The sequence below is a fragment of the Copadichromis virginalis genome, linkage group LG11 (genome assembly GCF_057382275.1).
Source record: "Copadichromis virginalis isolate Kocher_CV1m ecotype Utaka linkage group LG11, C_Virginalis_male_GT1.1, whole genome shotgun sequence".
Taxonomy (NCBI): domain Eukaryota; kingdom Metazoa; phylum Chordata; class Actinopteri; order Cichliformes; family Cichlidae; genus Copadichromis; species Copadichromis virginalis.
The window spans coordinates 19984097-20004780 of NC_140628.1; the positions used below are offsets into that span (position 1 = coordinate 19984097).

The 20684-nt window shown below is 42.1% G+C and overlaps 1 protein-coding gene and 1 long non-coding RNA gene across 2 annotated transcripts; both read right to left on the reverse strand.

Moving 5' to 3' along the window:
- Positions 1–3338: 3338 nt before the first annotated feature.
- On the reverse strand, positions 3339–8746 carry LOC146698416 (uncharacterized). The gene is made up of 4 exons (XR_014923028.1): positions 8193–8746; positions 3973–4034; positions 3704–3766; positions 3339–3537 (listed from the first exon to the last, which is right to left on the reverse strand). It is a non-coding gene; the product is annotated as an uncharacterized LOC146698416 (long non-coding RNA).
- Positions 8747–18585: 9839 nt separating this feature from the next.
- On the reverse strand, positions 18586–19272 carry LOC146698417 (sialic acid-binding Ig-like lectin 14). Its single transcript, XM_085472585.1, has 2 exons — positions 18948–19272; positions 18586–18863 (listed from the first exon to the last, which is right to left on the reverse strand). Exons 1-2 carry the CDS (start codon positions 19270–19272, stop codon positions 18586–18588), a joined length of 603 nt encoding a protein of 200 aa, XP_085328711.1.
- Positions 19273–20684: the final 1412 nt, after the last annotated feature.

Here is a 20684-nt window from a genome sequence, read left to right on the forward strand (position 1 = left end):
ACTGGGTCCAAGGGTCATGGCGTTTGGACTCCAGCTAGTCACCACAAAAGGATGGATCCCATAAACACAGCAATAACCATGAAGGGGTTGGCGGAAATCCGGGAACACCAGACCAACGAAGTTCGAGAGGCTTTTGGGCAAAAAGGGGACACCTTCCTGTTCCTTTTTCTGGAGAATACACAGATCGTTGTTTGAAATCGGAGCAGAATAATCCCCTGATCTGTGTTACAACTGAAAGGTTGTCTAACCCCTAAGGCGGAAGAATTAAGAGCAGAGGATCACCCATCTGGACGACACTGGTAGCTGCAGCAATAAAATAAAGGTTAAGAGCTCTTCGGACAGAGGTTCTAGTCTACGTCTGAATGGTATCAGGGAACACCAAATAAAGCTGTGGGAGAACAGGGGAGTGTCATCTGGACCTGCTATCCTTGTAGTAATAGTTTGTCTTGCACCTGACTTGCGCAAACACAGAGGTCATCTTACATATGGTTTGCCCCTCAGGGGGACAAAGGACCTCAGGAGTGAGAAGAGATGAACCCGGCCACACTGGGCTACAGGGTGTTTGTGAGGTCATTATTCTAATGACCTCATCAGGGGGAATTGTAAAATTATGATATTATTTTATGCCATGTTATACCCCTAATTAAAGATTGTGAATTATTATGCAGTTTTAGTTTGCATTATTCTCCTGAATTAGAAGAAGCTGATAACTATTGCATTAGTTAAACTGATTTGCATTACATTAAACTGCTGACTTGTTGTGAATGAATGATATTGTTTTATGATGCATTATATTGCTGAGTTATAAGAAATACTGTTCGCAGAAGGTTATTGTCTAATTTGTCTGAGTAGAAGAGAACAGAGTGTGCTGGAGTTTTCTGCCCCATTTCAGCAGGAGCAGATAAACAGGGAGCCAAGGTCGTAGCTTAGGCGCTGTGTGAGAGAGAGCATGTGAATGTTTAGGCTTTTTATGATAAGGTGGAGGCACCAGAGGTTATAAAAGTTTGAGCAATGCTCCACCATTTTGAGATTTTGAGGCTGTCTGCATCAGTGTCCATCTCCCACGTGTGTGATCATTAAATCATCGTTTGACTCAACCCGGCCGGACCAGTGTTGTTATTGTGGTTTTTTCTCTTGTCTCCATCCCCAATATTTTGAACCTTAACAATCAGAGTTAAGGGGAAGAAGAACACAATGAAGAATAGTACAAAAGGTTAAGTAAAAAAATAACATAATTCCTTTTTTGTTTACATTTTTTTCTGATATTTTCATATTCTAGATATTCTAGATACATATTTAAGCATTTTTTATTCATCTTTAGGCATAAAAAGAACATTTTAGAACTTCATTTTTTAAACATGTACTTTTTAAAGAGTTTTTTACATGTTCACTTAGGTGGACAATTTATAGTGTATAGAGTGAGACATCAATGTCCAGTGTAGTGGTTTATGTGCAAGTATACCATCGACACTGACACAAATACAAGAAAATAGCCCTTGAATAGCTGTCTACTGTAGTGACCACTATGCGTGAAACGGTTAAACATACCTGATTATATTCTGATCAGTATTAAGCAATTAAGCATAATTGACTATCAGAAAAAAAAATACCTAATACCATTTCTCTTATTCACAATCATGTATAATGATGGGTTGTGTCACGGTACTGGGTGACCCAGTTTCGTTGTATTTTGTTATTCATTTGTGTTCTAGTTTCAGTTTAGCTTATCTAGTTAATTTCTGCCATTTTAGTCCTTTGTTTTTTAGATCCTTTTGTGTCATCTGCCCCTGTAGTAAGTCTCCCTGGTTTGTGTGTCTACCTATCATGGTTCTTGCCTGTGTGGTTCTTGTTGTCCTGTTTCCTGTTTATTCTGAAAGTCTTGTTTCCATGTTCTATGTGCGTATTTCCACTGTGGTGCCATTATGGTCAATTGTGTCCGCTGTTTCTCCATGTGTGTTCACTTCCCTCTGTTACACTCAGGGGCAATTCTAGGATCAGAGCTTTGGGGGTGCTGAGCACCCAGAGAGCTGCCCATCCTGGCAAGGTAAACTTTAGTCATCACGATGAGACTTCTTCCCCGTCTCTGTCAGTCCCTGCATCCTTAAATGTCTCCAGTTGTCCCGAGTTCCCTCTGACTGTCTCCTTGGTGCATTTAAACCCCTGTTCCTCCCTGTCCTCATCGTCTGTTGTCTTCATCTCCATTATCACTCATCATAATTGTACCCTCTCTGTGCAAGTCTGCAAATTTCTTTATTAAATCATGAGATTCTTAAATTCATCAAGTCTCTCTGTGCCTGGGTCCTACACTCCAAAAATAGAAGAGTCCTTGAAATGTACAAAATATTATTACAAAATTAGAAAAATTGAGACACCTTGGCCTCTGGTACAATGTATACAATGTATGAAAAGATCTTTACTGCAGATACTACTATGGCTCTGCAGATTTGTTCTTTTCTTTTATCCTATGTCGCCTCACTTTGAGGTTGGTAAATCTGTCTATCACATTTTGGTGGTCAAGTTTCTCAAGCATTTCTCAACTGACATCACAGCCAGGTGCTGGAGTCTGCTTTGACCCATGGTCCTTCTCAGCCAGGTATGGAGCTGACTCAAGACACTAAAAGACCTTTCACAGCTACAGCTGCTAGCTGGGTTTGTTAGGGCAACCTGAATAACAGTTTTCAGTGTGGGGACGATCTGATTATCCAGAAGATTGTACAATGTTAACATATCTGGGATGGCACCAGCCTCATTCTTGAGCTTCAAAAAGGTTTTGGCAACCGTGACTTCCTCTGACTAAAGCTCAATATGGTAATGCAGTGCCAGGGCTGACAACCCAGTTTGTTTTGCAGATTCTGTACAGCAGCTTTAATATAGGGAGAAAACAACTTCCAGATTGTACGAGTAAAATTAGTTTAACAGTTTCTGTTTTGCCTGTGTCCCGAATTCGAAAATGTTGAGCAACAGAACAAACCAACAGAGGCTCAGGAGAGTGCAATCAGACAAGGAGTTTATTAAACACACGCAGGAGGAGAAGTATACAGCACCACACCAGCAAAACGTCTCCTGCTAAGAATACACGTGGAAGTGTTTTATAACATCAGGGTTCACGCCCCTTCTCGCTTCGATTACAGATCAGATACATCGATTTGCAGTAAATGGTACATCTTAAATGGCTAAAAACAGACACCAAAGTTCCCTTTTCTATAACACCTTCCATACATGGCAATAAATTTCAAGCCTACATGGTCCCTGAGGGCTTGTCCTCTTCTTGACGGGTCTTCTGTCATCTGTTACCAAGTAGACTAAAATGCAGTCAGAAGCTAAATGAGTTTCAGGCCTTTGGCCTGGCAGGTTTTTGGATTATATGTGTTTGTAAGCGTGTATGTGTCTATCCTTCTATGCTCCAAGTCACCCACAATATATCGACTGAGACATCGCGCTTATCGAAGCTTGAAACCTTCAATAGACTGAGACTGAGCATCAACTCTGAATAAAGCACAGACATGCAATGTGTGTATAAACTGACTAGGGCTGCACCTGTAAGAAAAAGGTTAATAGCAGTAAGTTTCATAAACATCTTTAATGCAATATCAATGCTGTAAGGTATATTATTAATGCAATGTTAATAATGCAGGTTATATTGTTGCAGTAAAATAATTTCTGTATCTCCACACCTGTTAGTACTCCCTGTCTGTTTTCTTACCTGGTTCTTCCTGATCTTGTACTTTCTCCTCATATTCCCCTCTTTCCTCTCTCCCTCTTTGGACTGACAATCATACACAAATAGATTGTATTCAATTAGATTTAAAAATATATATATCAAGATCACTAATAAAAAAGTCCTCTCTCACTGTACTTTCAACCAAAAGGCAAATAACCAAAGCACATGTACAACTAATAAAGGATATAAATATTGAAACACTGATCCAACATTATCCTTTATTGACGGATCATTTGATCTTACACTTTTACCTGAATGTGGCTCCTGTTTTTGAAAAAACGTCCTCATATCCAATATGAACCTGGCTGTCTCTCTGTACACACACACACACACACACACACACACACACACACAACAGGAGTTATAAGGTTAATGCGCATCCAGTCAGTTAGCTAGTTAGTACCTTGGGTTCAATATCGGCACATATGATAAAATAACCAGTTTCTCTCATTATATTTCAAACAAGACAGTGGTAACAACAGCAGGCTACGGATAATGTTAAGTTTTAGATTTTAAATAGGCTGTATAAATTTCAATGGGAGCAACAGGACGGTCAAATATCGCTGAATTTACTACAGATTAGGACGGATTGTAGGGTAGCAAACATAGTCAGGAAACACGTTTTCAACACAGCAGGTTACCTGGGTGTAATGTTTTTCAGCTAAAAACAAACATGGTCTGACTCCTACCTAACTATATAAAGAGTAACTGAAGGTTAAATGCTGAAGCACCCCCAAAAATGGGCTAAAATCGCCCCTGGTTACACTCCTGTGTATTTAAGTCTTGTGTCTCTTACTGTTGTCAGGTCGTCTGCTTATGTTCCCCCCCTTGTAGTCACAGTCATAGTTATAGTCATAGTCACAGTTAAAATCATAGTCAAACTCATAGTCTAGTCTTAGTTGTCGGTTTTGTTATTCATGTATCAGCCTAAATAAAGGCTTGCTTTTGTTTTTCAACCTCAGGAACCATCAAGTTGTTCTCTAAAAGTGAACACGAACTTTTTTTTTAAGTGCTTTAAAAGTGCAAAAACCCACAGCTACAAACATCTGACTGACACTACTACCTTCTAGGTATCCTATAGAAGATTCTCATTGCATCACTACATGCAACATGCAGCTTCTGCATGCAACAGTGATTGTAAGAGGACCACAAGGGGGCAGTACATAGCGGTGTGCAATACGTTTCAAAGCAGGGGCGGGTGTCCTGCAGGTTTTAGATGTGATCTGATCCAACACAGCTGATTTAAATGGCTAAATTACCTCCTCAACATGTCTTGAAGTTCTCCAGAGACCTGGTTATGTACTCATCATTTGATGCAATGGTATTTGCCTGCACATAGAGCTTACAGTGCTGTCTGTATCATCATCATCATTCATTTCATCAGTAATAAAGCATGGATGGTATCTTTTTAATCAGACTTACACTTTATTTATAAATTTGATTAAAAATAAATATGATTTACTATTAGCTAAAACATACAGATAAACTTTTGATAAATATTTGCAGCTCTGGAGGCCAGTATCCCTGAATTGGAGAGTTTGCTTCAAACCCTTGAAAAACCCCTATCTAGCCAGGCCCCTGTAGCTGATTGTAACGCTTGCTGACCCCTGGCAAGCTGTCCCAAGAAAACTGTCCCAAGCACAGGACCGCTGGGTGATGGTGATGAGGAAGCATAGTCTTAAACAGAAGCTCCAGAGGTAGCACCAACATGTTCATGTGTCTTCTCCACTCGGCGACACACCATCCAAGGATTAAATTCCAGTAATTGGCGATTCTGTTCTGAGATGTGAAGCTAGAAACACCAGCAACCATAGCCAATTGTCTTCCAGAGGCCAGAGCCTTCAATGCGCATATTAGAGTCAAACCACAAACTATATCACTCTTTCACAATAAATAATAACGCGCACAAGTTGTTTCAGTGATAACAAACTATATTAATTATAGATAATGCTGTTTATCAACAGTGAAGGCATGGATGTCAACAGATTAACACAGGTGAAACTGCCCCTGACTAGATCTTGCAGAGTGAAAAAACACAAAACAACCACTCGAGGGCCAACTGCCGAACAAAAAACACCTAATTCCATCATATTACAATAGCTATATCAAGCTATATAGTTTATGTCTTCCATATTTCCAACCATATCCATAATCACATACTGTGTATGCTACCATTGTATGTAGTGTATTATCTTACTTTTTTCATTGATTGTACTTATTTGTATTTTTGTATTTCCTTCTGATATCTGTACCTGAGCTGAGGTGACGCAAAAATGTCCCCGTTGTGGGATCAATAAAGTCTTATCTTATCTTATCTTATTGAGGGAAATTTAAAACTGCTGGCTAAGGGTAAATGTAAATTCACTAAAATCCTAATTCCAAGCAGTAATGACACCTGGTTACATTAATCAGAGGACACTAAAATCAATATTGAAAGGATGACTTTGCCAAAACAATGTCGGACTCTGTAGTTTTCTCTGGTCCCCTCCCCAATTGGACCACGAATGACAAGTTTAGCTGCATGTTCTCCTTAAATTCCTGTCTGCCTGAGTGGTGTCCCACAAATGATGTGGGCTTGATAGATAATTGGGAAACTTTCTGGAGGAAACCTCCCTTATTAGGAGGGACCGCATCCATCCCATTTTGGATGGAGCCGATCTCATGTTTAGAAATCTGGCCAAATTAATCAAAACCTCCCAAACGTGACTATCCAGAGTTGGGACGAGGAAGCAGAGTTGCAGTCTTACATGCCTCTCTGCAGCTTCTCTCATCCTGTTATCCCCAGAACCCCATCCCCTTAGAGACTGTGTCAGCTCCCAAATAGACAAGAAACAAACTAAAACCCTGCAAAAAATGACTGAAACATAAGAAATCACAATGAAAGAGCAATACAGTACATGTGGTCAGGTCTGTCATGCCCCAATCCTGGTTTTGGCACCACTGTAAACAAATGCACGACAGTCCCGACCACATGTTCGCACTTTTCAGTACACTTTTTTTATTGCGGCTGTTGACTTACACACGCGGCTGCGGTTTTTCAGCAGATGCAGTGGGTGCCCATATTATTAATGTGACTGCTGCGAATTTCTTTGTTCGGCTTTAAAAGTGATTCCGATGCTAAACATGACTTCCACATGACTTTTCTGCTAGGTAACTTGCGCCCCACCTGTCAGACTTCTGCCCCACACAGGGGGGCGCATGATAGGTTTGTAGCTTGAACCTATCCGCTGGAACGTTGAAGACAATATAATTACACAGCAAAGCAAGACACGAGTAGGCAAAGTTCTTCATGTTACTCATGCATGAGGGAGTCCTGCCTGGAGCCAAGTGTCGTTCCACCACTTGACCTCCGTCAGACTCTCAGCCAGGTCCCCCATAGCACTCCTTTTATTGTGGTTACATGAATATGCATAGGGTCATTAACATATAACATCTTACATAGGTATACATGTGAACAAAGAATACTCTGTGTGTGTGTGTGTGTGTGTGTGTGTGTGTGTGTGTGTGTGTGTGGTCAAGATGTGACCCTGTGAAGACTCCCCAAAGGCTGGTGCCAGGAGTCTAGGGCTCCATCTGAACAAAAGGCTCTTATACTTAAAGAAATATACGTGTGTTTGCTAAACCATATATCAGCAAAAGAGAAGATACGACCTCTCCTAGGAGGTGTGTGATCTATGCCAGAATACTCTGTAGAGGAGTGAACGCACTCCCCTCTTCCTGCTACACAGAGTTGTTACAGACCTCCTTGGATGAGACATTCTTCCAATCTACAAATGATTATATACTTCTAAGCATATATGGTTAAATATTTCTAAGCATAAATGACAATCAACAATACAAAACCTAACAGCGCACCACACACTTTGAGAATTACTGGCATAACCAAACGGAAAAAGTTTATAATTGTGAGACTACATTTCATAGTTAGCATCAAATTAGTGGCTTTAAAAAGTTAAAGAAGAAAGTAAAAGCAGAAGAAAATGCACATTTAAAAAAGCAGCATAATATGACATTACTCTACAGTAGGGATGGGTATCGTTTAGGTTTTATCCGATACCGGTGCCAAATCGGTACTTTTGAAACGGTGCCGGTGCTCAAACGGTGCTCAAACCGGTGCTTAAAGAATGGAGAACACAAAATTGGTCCAAAAACCTCTCATGTTCAGCTGTTTTTTGTAAAAATATAACAATGTTAGCCTTTTCTGCAGCTATGGGGCATATATGGCATCACTCTTGGCTGGAAGCAGTGCTTAAACAATGGAAAAAACACAAACTTTGTCCAAAAACCTCTCATGTTTAGCTGTTTTCCACTTTTTCTTTGGTCATTTTATCCTTTTTAGCCAGGGTGAAGGGAGTATCTGCCATCAAACAAGAAGACAGCTGCATGTAGCTATGATGATGTTTGCTAGTTCACCTTACATGCATTAATGTAATAACGTGGTTAGCCTACTCAACGTAAATTAGCTACTCACGCAGAGAAGAACGGCTGCTGACACCATCATCCGTCATCATTTCTGCTACACTGGCAGGGCTAGGGGCCAGGACTCTCCTCTTCGTGTTTTTGGGGGATGTTGCATAACAGGCAACCCACCGGCAGTAGATGTGCTCGGTGTGAGGTCTCGCAGCAAGCTATCAAATACGGTGCATTTCTCGGCTTTTAAAAAAAACGCTATGCGTCGCCAGGTGTTTCATCGGATTTGAGGTGTTACCTCCTTTGACAGTATCACAGTATCAGCTTAAAGCACTTGTTGCAGGCTGCTGAGTTTGCATATTTTGCTATGAAGTACAGCCAGACTTTTGACCGCTTCGCCTTGGGCATTTTTAATCTGTAGCTCTGCTCTAACAGAACGTACGTACCTGGCCCCGCCTACTATCCTCGGAAACGTAAAATGATTGGCTAGAATCTAAAGTGTATCACAGCTCAGGAAAAAAAAGCACCGAAATAAAGCACTGAAATGTGCGCTGCTTTTCGGTCTGGTTACTACCGTTTATGTCAGAACCGGTGCCATCATGGCACCGGACACCGGTACCCATCCCTACTCTACAGTATATGTGAAAAAGGTGAGATTGTGTGTTTGATAAAATTGAAGCAATGAGCAGTAAAAGCAGAGTAGAAACCATACAAGTCAAGTTTCTCCAAAATGAACTAAAAGCAGCTTTACGAATATTCATTGCTGTATTTGCTGATGTGGCAGTGAGAAGAAGAGGAGATGAGTACTCTACAGTGGGTTTCGTTCTTCGTGTGCATTTACACTAAAGGTATATGAGTTCTGTATATTGTATGATTTCTTGTATTATATAGAGTTAAGCAGTCTGTTTTTTTTGTTGGGTTTTTTGTTGTTGGTGGTGGGTGGTTGTATCTTTATCTCGAAGGCAAATAATTCTTTTTTTCCTTTCCCATTGTCACAGGGATTTATTTTGTATTTTGAAGGTTATCTTGTTAGGCTGGTGATTATAAGTTAGTGTGTTATTTTTATTTAGGTTTTAGTGGAGGTTAAGGTTAGCCATTACTTATCATCTGTGTCCTTGTTTTCTGTGTTTGGTTGCTTGTCTCGTCTGTCATGTGTTTCAGGTCTCTTAGGCTCATGGTGTCATGTCTAAGTCTCCATGTTTCCTGTTTTATTTTGAAAGAGGTCTTGTGTTCTGTGTTCATTGTTGTAGTTTCACTTTCCCTGGTGGCGTTGCCATGCTAATTTGTATCAGCTGTATCCCCAATTGTTTCCCGTCCCCTGGTCATGTATTTAGTCTGCGTGCCTTCCTTTGTTCATTGTCATGTCGTCTGTGCTAACTACCCCACATCACGTCACAGTTATCCTAGCCGTGATCCTAGTTATTCTCAGAGCTAAAGTCGTACTTCTGAGTTATGGTTATTGTTTTGTTATAGAGTCGTAGTTGCAGTTTTTTTCAGTTCTCTCACAGTTTAGTCTTCTAAGTATATGTTTTGGTTTTCCCTCATTCTGCCTTATTTCATGCTTGTGAGTATCAGCTCCAAAATAAAGGCTCGCCTTGTGTTCAAGTTTAGTTTTGTCTTCTTGCCTTTGTCCGCACCTGGGTCCTCCACACACTCCGCAGACCGTGACAGTCAACGTGAGGTGATATATTTAAGCTCTCTTCTTCTCACTGGTGTTTCTGTTTTTCTACTTCAATTAATCTCATTTTACTGTCAAATTAATTACAGTTACTCAAAGTGAAGCTTCATCTTGGACTGTAAAGTTGCCATCCTCAGTGAAAGGTCTCCTTGGCTCATGTGTGGTGATCCCTTGCTCTTATAACTACCTGCAATGTTTGTGTCGTCTGATATGTATCACGAAAAGCATCCTTGTGCAAGTTTATCACATATCTCTTTGATTTTTTCTTTCTCATTTAATAAACATGTCCTCAGTTTCCAGGTTTATCCAATATTTCTGTCATTGGTAATATTCTGTAAAAATTAAGATGACCCGGTTATAAATATGTTTGATATCTATTTTGTTCATTATTTGTGTTCAGTAATATTGTTTTATTGTATTTTTTTGTTTGTTTGTTTGTTTGTTTGTTTTTATGAGTTGCTGTGGGTAATCAAATACCACAGTAGTTAAACTGCATAATGATGGTCTTTGAGCACACATCCCACTAAAGGACACTGGGAACTTTTGACCATGCTTTTGTCACAAATGTGCACATCAATAGCCCACGGAAGGAAATTTTGTAGAGCTTTTTCTGGAGCTCAATATGGGATAAGTGTAGGTACAGTGAACAACAATACATGATGACACTCTTCTTTTTTGCACCAATGAACAGATACCGGTCCCACTGTGAGGCTGATGCCCTTCTATAACCCTGCCCTTCTCTGCTTGTGTAACAACCTCTGTGCTGCTATCTCCTCCTCCACTTTTGAAACTGTGTTTGAGGACGCATAAAGGCCTCTTTTTTTTAGAACTGTGTGCTAAATTTCACCTTTTGTGTGTCAAAAATGGGGAAACTTTGGACGCTCCCTGACTCCTTCAGTACTTAGTGAGAATATTAATATTTGTCACAAGATGGTGCTGTAAGGCAAAAAAGAAATAAATCTTTTTTTAAATTTACAGTTTAATGAGATCTTCATTGATTAACATTTCAGTTACAATGTGATGCTGCTGCTTATATTAGAGTGGAGGTGATTCAAAAAATAATAATACAATCAACAATATTAAAACATACTCACAATATAATTTGCAACCAAAGGTCAGAATGGAAATAAGTTCCAGCAAAGGGCAGTCAGGATATGGCTAAATGGAGGTTGTGGCTAATGCAGGATTATATGACTAAGGCTAAGAACAGTGAACAATCTTGCAAGAACAATAGAAGTTAAGCCTGAACACTAGTTTCTCACTTTAATTCGCAAACTAGCCAAGGAGTGCATCAACATGAGGCACATATGTGAAATGGTTTGTGTAGGAAGATAGATGGGAGGCATGTGTGAATAACACAGAGTTCATATGCAAAGAGATTCTCTCGGCATAAACACTGAGGAGGAACTGAAACCAGATAAGCTGGATCACCTTTTTTTCTTCCTTTTTCTTAAATGAGCTCAAAGATAAAATGTCTTTCTTTTGGCATTGTGCATGTCCAGTGAAATAATTCTATAAGATACAATATTTTAATTGCTTCAGGCCTATCTTGGTAATAAAAAGTTCAGACAAAAGCAGAAATAGAACATCTTTGACTTTCTTAGCTGTAGACTTTGTTCAAGTATAGTTAATCCAGTCATGGCAGTATCACACCAATGTGTGTCTCTTACACATCACCACTACAGCTACTTCTGCTGAGCAGAAACAAACAAACAAATGAGCAGAACATGAGAGATAAATGTATTACCACAATATTTTTGGGGGCAAAAATAAAGAACAAAATCGAAACATTTTTTCACCAAAATTGAAAGTAGCCTCAATAGTGATCTCACAGAAAAATATTTAAGTACTAATTTGCTAATTCAAAAATACTGAAAATAATGTAATTCATCTTCACTCTGTGGCATATGAGACAAAAGATAGATTTTGTTTGTGATAAAGTGGATGCAGTGACTATTAAAAGCAGAATGTAAACCATACAAGTCACTGTAAAATGCCGGCAAAGCCACTTTACTTTGCGCTTTTATTTTGAAGAGTACCTTAGCACTTCCTCTTTTATTGTGTCAGACTCCCTGTTCTGTTCTCAGTGAAATGACACAAACACGTTGCTTCAGAGTGAGTAAGACATTTATTTTTTGAAAATACTCATGCAAAACCATGTATTTTATTTACCTGTCACATGCTATAACTTTGGAAAGTTTACACAATGTGGTTGAATTCGTTTTTTGTGTATATGCATCTCATTTGTTTGTGGTGTGGAAAGACTGGCTAAGAGATGCGCATGGAGGAGGTTGCTAGCTGGTTCAGCATGATTAGCACCCTTGGAAGCAGAAAGAGGTTGGTTTAATAATTGCAAATGATTGTTTATGTATTTAAGAGACAGAAAGGTTATCGTTAATTCATTTTATTAAATGCTGTAACATAAATTGTTTAAAAGCGATTGATTTATGTCAATGTCACGATTTGAGTTCATCAAAATAATTTTCTATATAGTAAAATGTGAACATTTCTGCACTTTGTACTTAAATGTTTAATGGTATTTGTTTGTGCATCTTTATAGTTTTCACGGTGCCATATTGTCGGTGGTTTAAAGAGGAGAGAATAAAGTTGCATCAGTCATAGCTCTCTGCGTCACGAGTGGTAATTCCAAGTGGACAGCTACAGTCACCTCTTATCTAAGGGAAATAAAAGCAGCCACACCATGTTTGTTAAGATGGTATTGCAATGATCTTTGCTCTTCAGGTTTTTGTCCTGTTCATAGTTCTTGTCCAGAATATTTTCAGTATTAATTAAGCTTTTCTGTATTTTGCCATTAATTTAGGCTCTTCTTGTCTTATTGGCTGTTTTATTTCTGTGCTTCACTTTATCATATTTCATTGTGCACTTTTATCACAGATCCCCAAACAGAAAGCTCATCTTAGACAGTTGATGTGCCATTCTCAGTGAAAGGTCTCCTGGGTTGATTAGTTGTGATCCTCTGCTCATATAACTACTAGGGGTGCAACGATACACAAAATTCACGGTTCAGTTCGGTTCGATACTTTGGTGTCACGGTTCAATATTTTTTCGATGCAACAAAAACTGTTCATGCCTTTTTAATTTGTCATTTATTAAAATTATAAATATATATTTTAAATCAAAAGTACAGTTTTTAAATTTAATGTTGCTGAAATAACAAAGTAATAAAAAAAAAAAATCAGATCACGAAATCACTCATCTTTGGAAAAGAGAGTTTATTACAGAGAAATGGCTCTTTCCAAAATAAAAGCTATACTATACGCTTCTTCTGGGGCATACTCTCAGCAGCATATTAAACATATCAGGTCCCCATAAGGAGAATCATGTGCTAACGGCTGTCTAAATGACTCGGGTAAAGTTTGTAGCATGCGTGCTTGTTGTTTTTGTCTGCTTCCACTGTCATGGTCCTGGGCCATGTGGGCCCAGTATTCTTAGTTTTCATGTATTTTTGTATTTTGTTCTTTATTTAGGCCATGCTTCCTGGGTTGATCTGTTACGTTGTTCCTTATGTGTTTTCCCTTCGTGACTCTCACCCCCTGTGTGCCCCTCTGTGTATTTATGAGCCCTCGTCCCTCTTTGTGTTTTATTCTATGTTTTCCCCAGCCCGTTATGTCTGCGTTCTCCCCGTGCTCTCTCCCCTCCTGTTTGAACCTCTGTGTACTTCCTGTTTTACTTTGCCCATCTCCCATCAGTGTTACGTTCACTCCTGCCGTGTCTTGTTATGATTATCAGTGTCACCTGTGTTCCCCGTGTGCATCCACTTCCCCTGATCATCCCTCATGTGTTTTTAGTCTCTGTGTTTCATGCAGTCTGTGTCGCGTCGTCTGTGTTTCCACCCTCTATGTTTCCATGCCCGGTCTATTGTATTCTTAGTCATAGCTTTACCTTAGTTATTCCCAGTTTAGGTTTCCGTTTAGCCACGCTATCCCTGCTGTATTTGTATACCTTGTCATCAGCCACAATAAAGGCTCGCTTTTGTTTAAAGTTCACTCCCGCCTGCTCACCTGTGTTCGCACCTGGGTCCACCATACACACCACCGCACGGTCTGTCACAGCGGACCGTGACAGTACGACGCGACCATGTCGGACCCAGCGACACAGAGGAGGGGGATCGTCCGGACAGTGGAGTCTCTATGCGACAAGTGGCTGCACTGTTCCAGTGAGGAGGAACGACAGGAGTTCGCCCGCCAAGTAGGGGTGTGCGTATCTGTGTTCCCCTGGTTATGGGAGACGCTGCACCCCCTCGTCAGCGACTTTCTCGTCTCCACCCTCCAACTCCGTCCGCAGGAGCAGCGGCCCGGTGGGCGTGCACCTTCACCAGAGCCGTGCCGTTGCGCCGTTTCCCCGCTGTCTCATGAGCCAGTAGCGGTCAGAGTTGGAACGGTGAGGCTCGCCACAGACACACCTTCCGCCCGCACCCCGCCGGCTTCCGCGTCTTCACCGCGGTCTGGCCGCACGGCGTGGCGCACGGAGACAACGGAAGCCATAGACTTTGGCGAGGAAGAGCGGCAGCAGGTGTTACGGGCTTATCGGGAGGACGAGCTCCGGTGGAAACCCTGGCTCATCCCGGAGGAGGACCTCTCACCTGCTGCACAGCCTACCAGCCGCTCGCCGTCTCCGATCCGCTTAGGCTATTTTTCGCCTGTCTCATTTCTGGCAAGGATGGGGGCGGACGACGGGGAACTCACCACTACGTCACCCTCTGTGTTGGCGCCATCAGCGCCCATCGCGCCAGCTTCCTCTGCTCGAAGGAGGCGGCGCGCCCGCCGCCATAAACCGGACAATGCTAAAACTACACAACATGAAGTGGACGGCGGGTTCGTTTTTGATAGAGCTATTTTTGTCGACCCTGAGCCTGCCATTTCTCGGACTGTTTTTTCTGAGCCTGCTCCTTTTCCTGCTCGTGTTTCTCCTCCCAGGCCAGCTCAGTCAGCTCCCTCGCAGCCCCTCACAACTCAGTTAGCTCCCTTGCAGCCCTTCACAGCTCAGTTAGCTCCCTCGCAGCCCTTCACAGCTCAGTTAGCTCCCTCGCAGCCCTTCACAGCTCAGTTAGCTCCCTCGCAGCCACCCTCAGTTCAGTTTCCTGTGTCCCCAGTGCCACTTTCAGTTCAGGCCCCAGTAGCTCCAGTGCCGCCTGTAGCGCAGGCCCCAGTAGCTCCAGTGCCGCCTGTAGCGCAGGCCCCAGTAGCTCCAGTGCCGCCAGTAGCGCAGGCCCCAGTAGCTCCAGTGCCGCCAGTAGCGCAGGCCCCAGTAGCTCCAGTAGCCCAGTCCCCGATAGCAGTACGGTCCGCTGGTCAGCTTAACATTCAGCCAGGGGTCCCAAATCTCTCTGGCTCTGCATCAGCTCCTGCTGGGAGCTCGGATGAGCTCATCCAGGACTCCGCGGCTCCCACGCCGCCATCTACCTCGTCAGCTGGGGGGTCCGAGGGGCCCGTTCAGCCTCCCGTCTCCGCTGGAGGGTCCGAGGGGCCCGTTCAGCCTCCCGTCTCCGCTGGAGGGTCCGAGGGGCCCGTTCAGCCTCACGCCTCGTCAGCTGGAGGGCCCGAGGAGCACGTCCAGCACCATGCCACATCAGCTGGAGGGCCCGAGGAGCCCATCCAGCCACCTTCTGCTACGCCTGGTCCAGCCTCTGCTTCTGCTACGCCTGGTCCAGCTTTGGCTTCTGCTCCTCCCGGTCCAGCTCCGGCCTGTGCTTCGTCTGCTGCAGCTCCGGCCTGTGCCTCGTCTGCTGCAGCTCCGGCCTGTGCCTCGTCTGCTGCAGCTCCGGCCTGTGCCTCGTCTGGCCCAGCCTCAGAGTCTTCGTCCTCGTCTGGCCCAGCCTCAGAGTCTTCGTCCTCGTCTGGCCCAGCCTCAGCCTGTGCTTCGTCTGGTCCTGTGCCCACCGGACCATGGCCAGCACGCCTGACACTGGAGAGCCGCCGCTGCCTTCCGCGCGGCCGGCCTCCTGAACTGCTCCGCCGTCTCCTTCGTCGCCGCCGCCATTGCCTTCCGCGCGGCCGGCCTCCGGACCTGCTCTGCCACCTGTGCCACCCGCCTGGTCGGCCCCCCGACCGTGTGACCCGTGAACTCTTGTGCCTGTGGGCTCTGGGTCGGCCCCCGGAACCTTATTTGGACTACGGTCATGTGCTCCTGTGTTTTCTGTTGTTTGTTTTGTTTCCCGTTCTGGTCCCTCCGTCCTGGTCCCCCGCCTCCCGCCCTGGGTGGGTTGTTTTCTGTTTTAGTTTTGTTTCTCGGGTTTGGGCTGTCGGGAGCCAGCCCTTTAGGGGGGGGTGATGTCATGGTCCTGGGCCATGTGGGCCCAGTATTCTTAGTTTTCATGTATTTTTGTATTTTGTTCTTTATTTAGGCCATGCTTCCTGGGTTGATCTGTTACGTTGTTCCTTATGTGTTTTCCCTTCGTGACTCTCACCCCCTGTGTGCCCCTCTGTGTATTTATGAGCCCTCGTCCCTCTTTGTGTTTTATTCTATGTTTTCCCCAGCCCGTTATGTCTGCGTTCTCCCCGTGCTCTCTCCCCTCCTGTTTGAACCTCTGTGTACTTCCTGTTTTACTTTGCCCATCTCCCATCAGTGTTACGTTCACTCCTGCCGTGTCTTGTTATGATTATCAGTGTCACCTGTGTTCCCCGTGTGCATCCACTTCCCCTGATCATCCCTCATGTGTTTTTAGTCTCTGTGTTTCATGCAGTCTGTGTCGCGTCGTCTGTGTTTCCACCCTCTATGTTTCCATGCCCGGTCTATTGTATTCTTAGTCATAGCTTTACCTTAGTTATTCCCAGTTTAGGTTTCCGTTTAGCCACGCTATCCCTGCTGTATTTGTATACCTTGTCATCAGCCACAATAAAGGCTCGCTTTTGTTTAAAGTTCACTCCCGCCTGCTCACCTGTGTTCGCACCTGGGTCCACCATACACACCACCGCACGGTCTGTCACAGCGGACCGTGACATCCACTTGTCTTTGCACTAGGATGATGTCGGTGTAAATGTGCAGTCATATTCGTTGTGTTCCCACTAGTGCTGTCAGCGTTAATCTCGTTGAAATGACCTTAACCCCACAACACGGCAAATCTCTGTTAACGAGCTACCGCGGATCGCCCCGTGCGTGGGGCTGGACGGCCAACACGTTAACGAGCTAACTGCGCTAACGCACTAGTTCCCACCATGTAATTGAGCATTGCATGGCACATCCAACATACTATTTTGCTTTAGTCCATGACGCGCTTACCTTCAGGGTCATACGTCACATGAAAACCAAAATAGTTCCAAACACCAGATCTGAATTAGGGTGGGGGAGGTTCAATTTGCCATGTTGCAACGAGAGCTTAACTTCTGTCTGGCTAGCTTGCCCTGCGCTCAGTGAATCTGCGTTCGACTACACCGCCTAGGCTGCACTGTCGAGCGCAGATCCACTGAGCGCTCAACACAGACAGCATCGTCAGAAGAAAAGTTGATAAAATAAATTAAAGATTTTGTATTGTTTGATACATATGCGTACCGAACCGAAAGCACAGTATCGAACGGTTCAATATCGATACGAGTATCATTGCACCCCTAATAACTACCCAGAACCAGAGGGGAAGGTCAGAAAACTCAGATGGATTTGTAATAAATGTCCATAATCAAGTCATCTAAAACTCTGGGACAGATTCGAAATCTGAGAAAGGTGCTGGGAGACCTCAACAACTGTGTTTGGCATTTCTGACTATTTTAGGTTTAGTGAAAGCGAATGGATGGATGGATGGATGGATGGATGGATGGATGAAACAGGTCTGTGTCATGGCTGTGTGCGGGCAGGCAGGAAAAAGGACCCAAAATGCAGACTCGTGGAGGTGGAATTTAAGCTAAAAAACCGACTGCTTTATTGCAGGCTTAAATTAGGAAATGGAACAGAACGATGAGGGCATGAAACTGAACTAAACTGGTCAGAATGAGGATACGATGTGACGACAAGCAGGAGCAGACACAGACATTGAATACAAGAGGAAAGCAGGGCAAAGGGAAAACACCTGGAAGACGCAGCTGACATCAACAGGACAGGGAGACACCAAACTAGAAACGCTAACGTAGGGCACAGACTGTCAAAGTAAAGCAGGAAACAAGCTGGCACAGAACAAAAACAACACTAAACACTAAATCATAAAATAACAATACATAAAACACTTGGTCACCGACCCAGGACCGTGACTGTCTGATCCAAGGCATTCATACTGATGCCATTTTGCTTTCATTTGATTTACTTTAAATCATACATGAAAAAAATTAATTAATTTTGTATTTCTATACAGATCTTTACAGATTATGGCAAAATATGCTCTCTTTCAAGTCCCTGACAGTACTCTTGTGGACGCAAAGTTTCTGAATTGCAAAATATGTTTCATAACTACCTTATTATTTTCACATTGTCACATAACAACATCTCTTTCTAAGAATATTATTTAAGAATATATATGTATCAATTTTTTAAACTGTATTTTAACGTAAACATTTGGAGAAATACAACTTTAAGAAGGAGAAGCTGTTGATCACTTATCATTCACCGTAGATAACACTAAAACATGTGTTTTTAGTGCAGACACACTCTTTGACATCCACTTAAACCAAACAATCACAAAACCCCTTCGGGCTTCACAAATAGCAAAGCTATCTGTTTTAAGATTCACTTTAAGTAGTTTAAAGACGCTATATACCTCAAATGCTAAATTAAAACCTTGAATTAATTTATTGTGTAGAGTAAGAAGTTATACTTCGATCATGCACTGGGCTCATATTAGAAGAATAATGGAGCTTTGTGCCTCCTTCGCCCCTCTGTGTCGCACTGTGCAGTTTAAAGGCTTGTTGAAATCAGTGGCTAAAGGCGGAAAGGTCAGAGTTGACACTGTTTGCCAGTTCCATGCATTCACTTTCTTCCACTGGCTTTTGATGACTCCAGTGTGACTCCAGGAGAATTGAGGAGGAATAGATGGGCAGGAGTGAAAAACAGAGCAGGTAGCATATGCCTGATTATTCACCTCCACAGACAGAGTTGGCGGTGGGGGGTTGCCTGCAGAGTTGTAATATGACACCACTATTATAAAAAAATCATTTTAAAATTTGCATTTTCTTTATAAATCGATAACTTACTTACGTATAACATCAATGGATACAGCGTTTTGTGTGTAGGAAAAGCTTTTGTATTGTGGCATTTCAATCCTGAAGTAAAAAGGTCCAACATCAGTGCTCCGGACACTATCCAGTAGCATCGTGCAGTTCCGTGTTCTCAGTTTTCCCAGAAATTGAGTTCGTTTTTTGTACTCCACAGGCAGTTTCCGTTTTTGGATAGAGGTTGCCACAACCTTGTTCCCTTTCTTGCAGAATCCTAACCAGCTGTTTATGATCTTTTTGGAGCTAGGTCTGGGGTAATTATAGGTGCAGGGAATAACCACACTTTTGGCTTTTGGCTGACTGGACATCATGAATCACTAATAAAAAAGATAGCATTGAATTATACTATTATGTTGTGTTATGTAGAAGGTAGTGTGCGGTTCCACCACATTAAAGTTAGACACTCACCAAAAAACATCAGAAATGAAAGGCACAACTTTAGTTCCATCACTGATGAGGACCTGAAAATAAAATAGTTAAAAAGCATTAAAAAGCACTTGTTACATTTTGGTTAGTCTTTTTGCAAGCAAATGAACATTTCAGAGAACACTGAGACCCAGGAGTGCACAAAAGCTACAGTTTCATGAAAAATACCATGTGACAAATTACAAAGATGTGTATACAAACGTGTTGTTTAAAAAAAGGCTCTCATGTGATGTTACTGCAGGCCTTTTTAAAACTAAAAGCTGCATAATGATGTAATGAACTGTTCATTTATAATGTTACCACATCTAAATGTGGTACTAGAAAAGATACATTTACCACATTTAAATCAGAGGAAGTAAGTGTTTCTTGTCCTAGCTTCCTTTGTTGTATGCATTGTGTTACATTTTTAAGTCAACATTCTACATAATATAACCCTCTCATAGAAGATGTAGAATGTTCTTTATTGTAAGTATTTTTCATTGATGGCCAATTAAGTATGTTTCTCTATCTCTGGACACAGTTTTCTTGTTAGTGTTTATAAAGTAAACGTGTAAATAATGAATGTAACTAACTTTTCTACATTTGAAGATAATATTGACCTGTACATTTCTTTAGTTTAGTGCATGAAAACAGCCTGTGCAATACTTTTTGTAAATAGTCAATGGTGCAATAGACCTCAATACTTGAAATGTGCAATTCACTTGTATTTTTATTTTTATTCCTATTTATTCTATTTATCCCCTTCGTATATTTTATTTATATTTGTCTCTGTATTTATATATGTGTGTGTGTGTGTGTGTGTGTGTATGTATATATATATATATATATATATATATATATATATATATATATATATATATATATATATATTAGGGGTGCAACGATACACAAAATTCACGGTTCGGTTCGGTTCGATACTTTGGTGTCACGGTTCGATATTTTTTCGATACAAAAAAAAATGTTCATGCCTTTTTAATTTGTCATTTATTAAAAGTGTAAATATATATTTTAACACAAAAGTACAGTTTTTAAATTTAACCCTAACCCTTGTGCGTGTTGTTTTTTAGCTCGTCATATTGCAGCCACAGAAATTCTTTTGTCCATGAAACCATAAAGCTGCACTTTCTTTTTGCCTTATAGTCTGATTTGTCATAACTTCTCCGTTTTGTGGTAAGCTTTTCTTTGGCTGTCACTTCTTCACCCTGACCTGTCTTATTTGGCTCAGCAGAACTAAAATATATATCTGTCTGTGAAGGTTCTCAATCATCCAGGTCATCGTAGTGAAATATATATC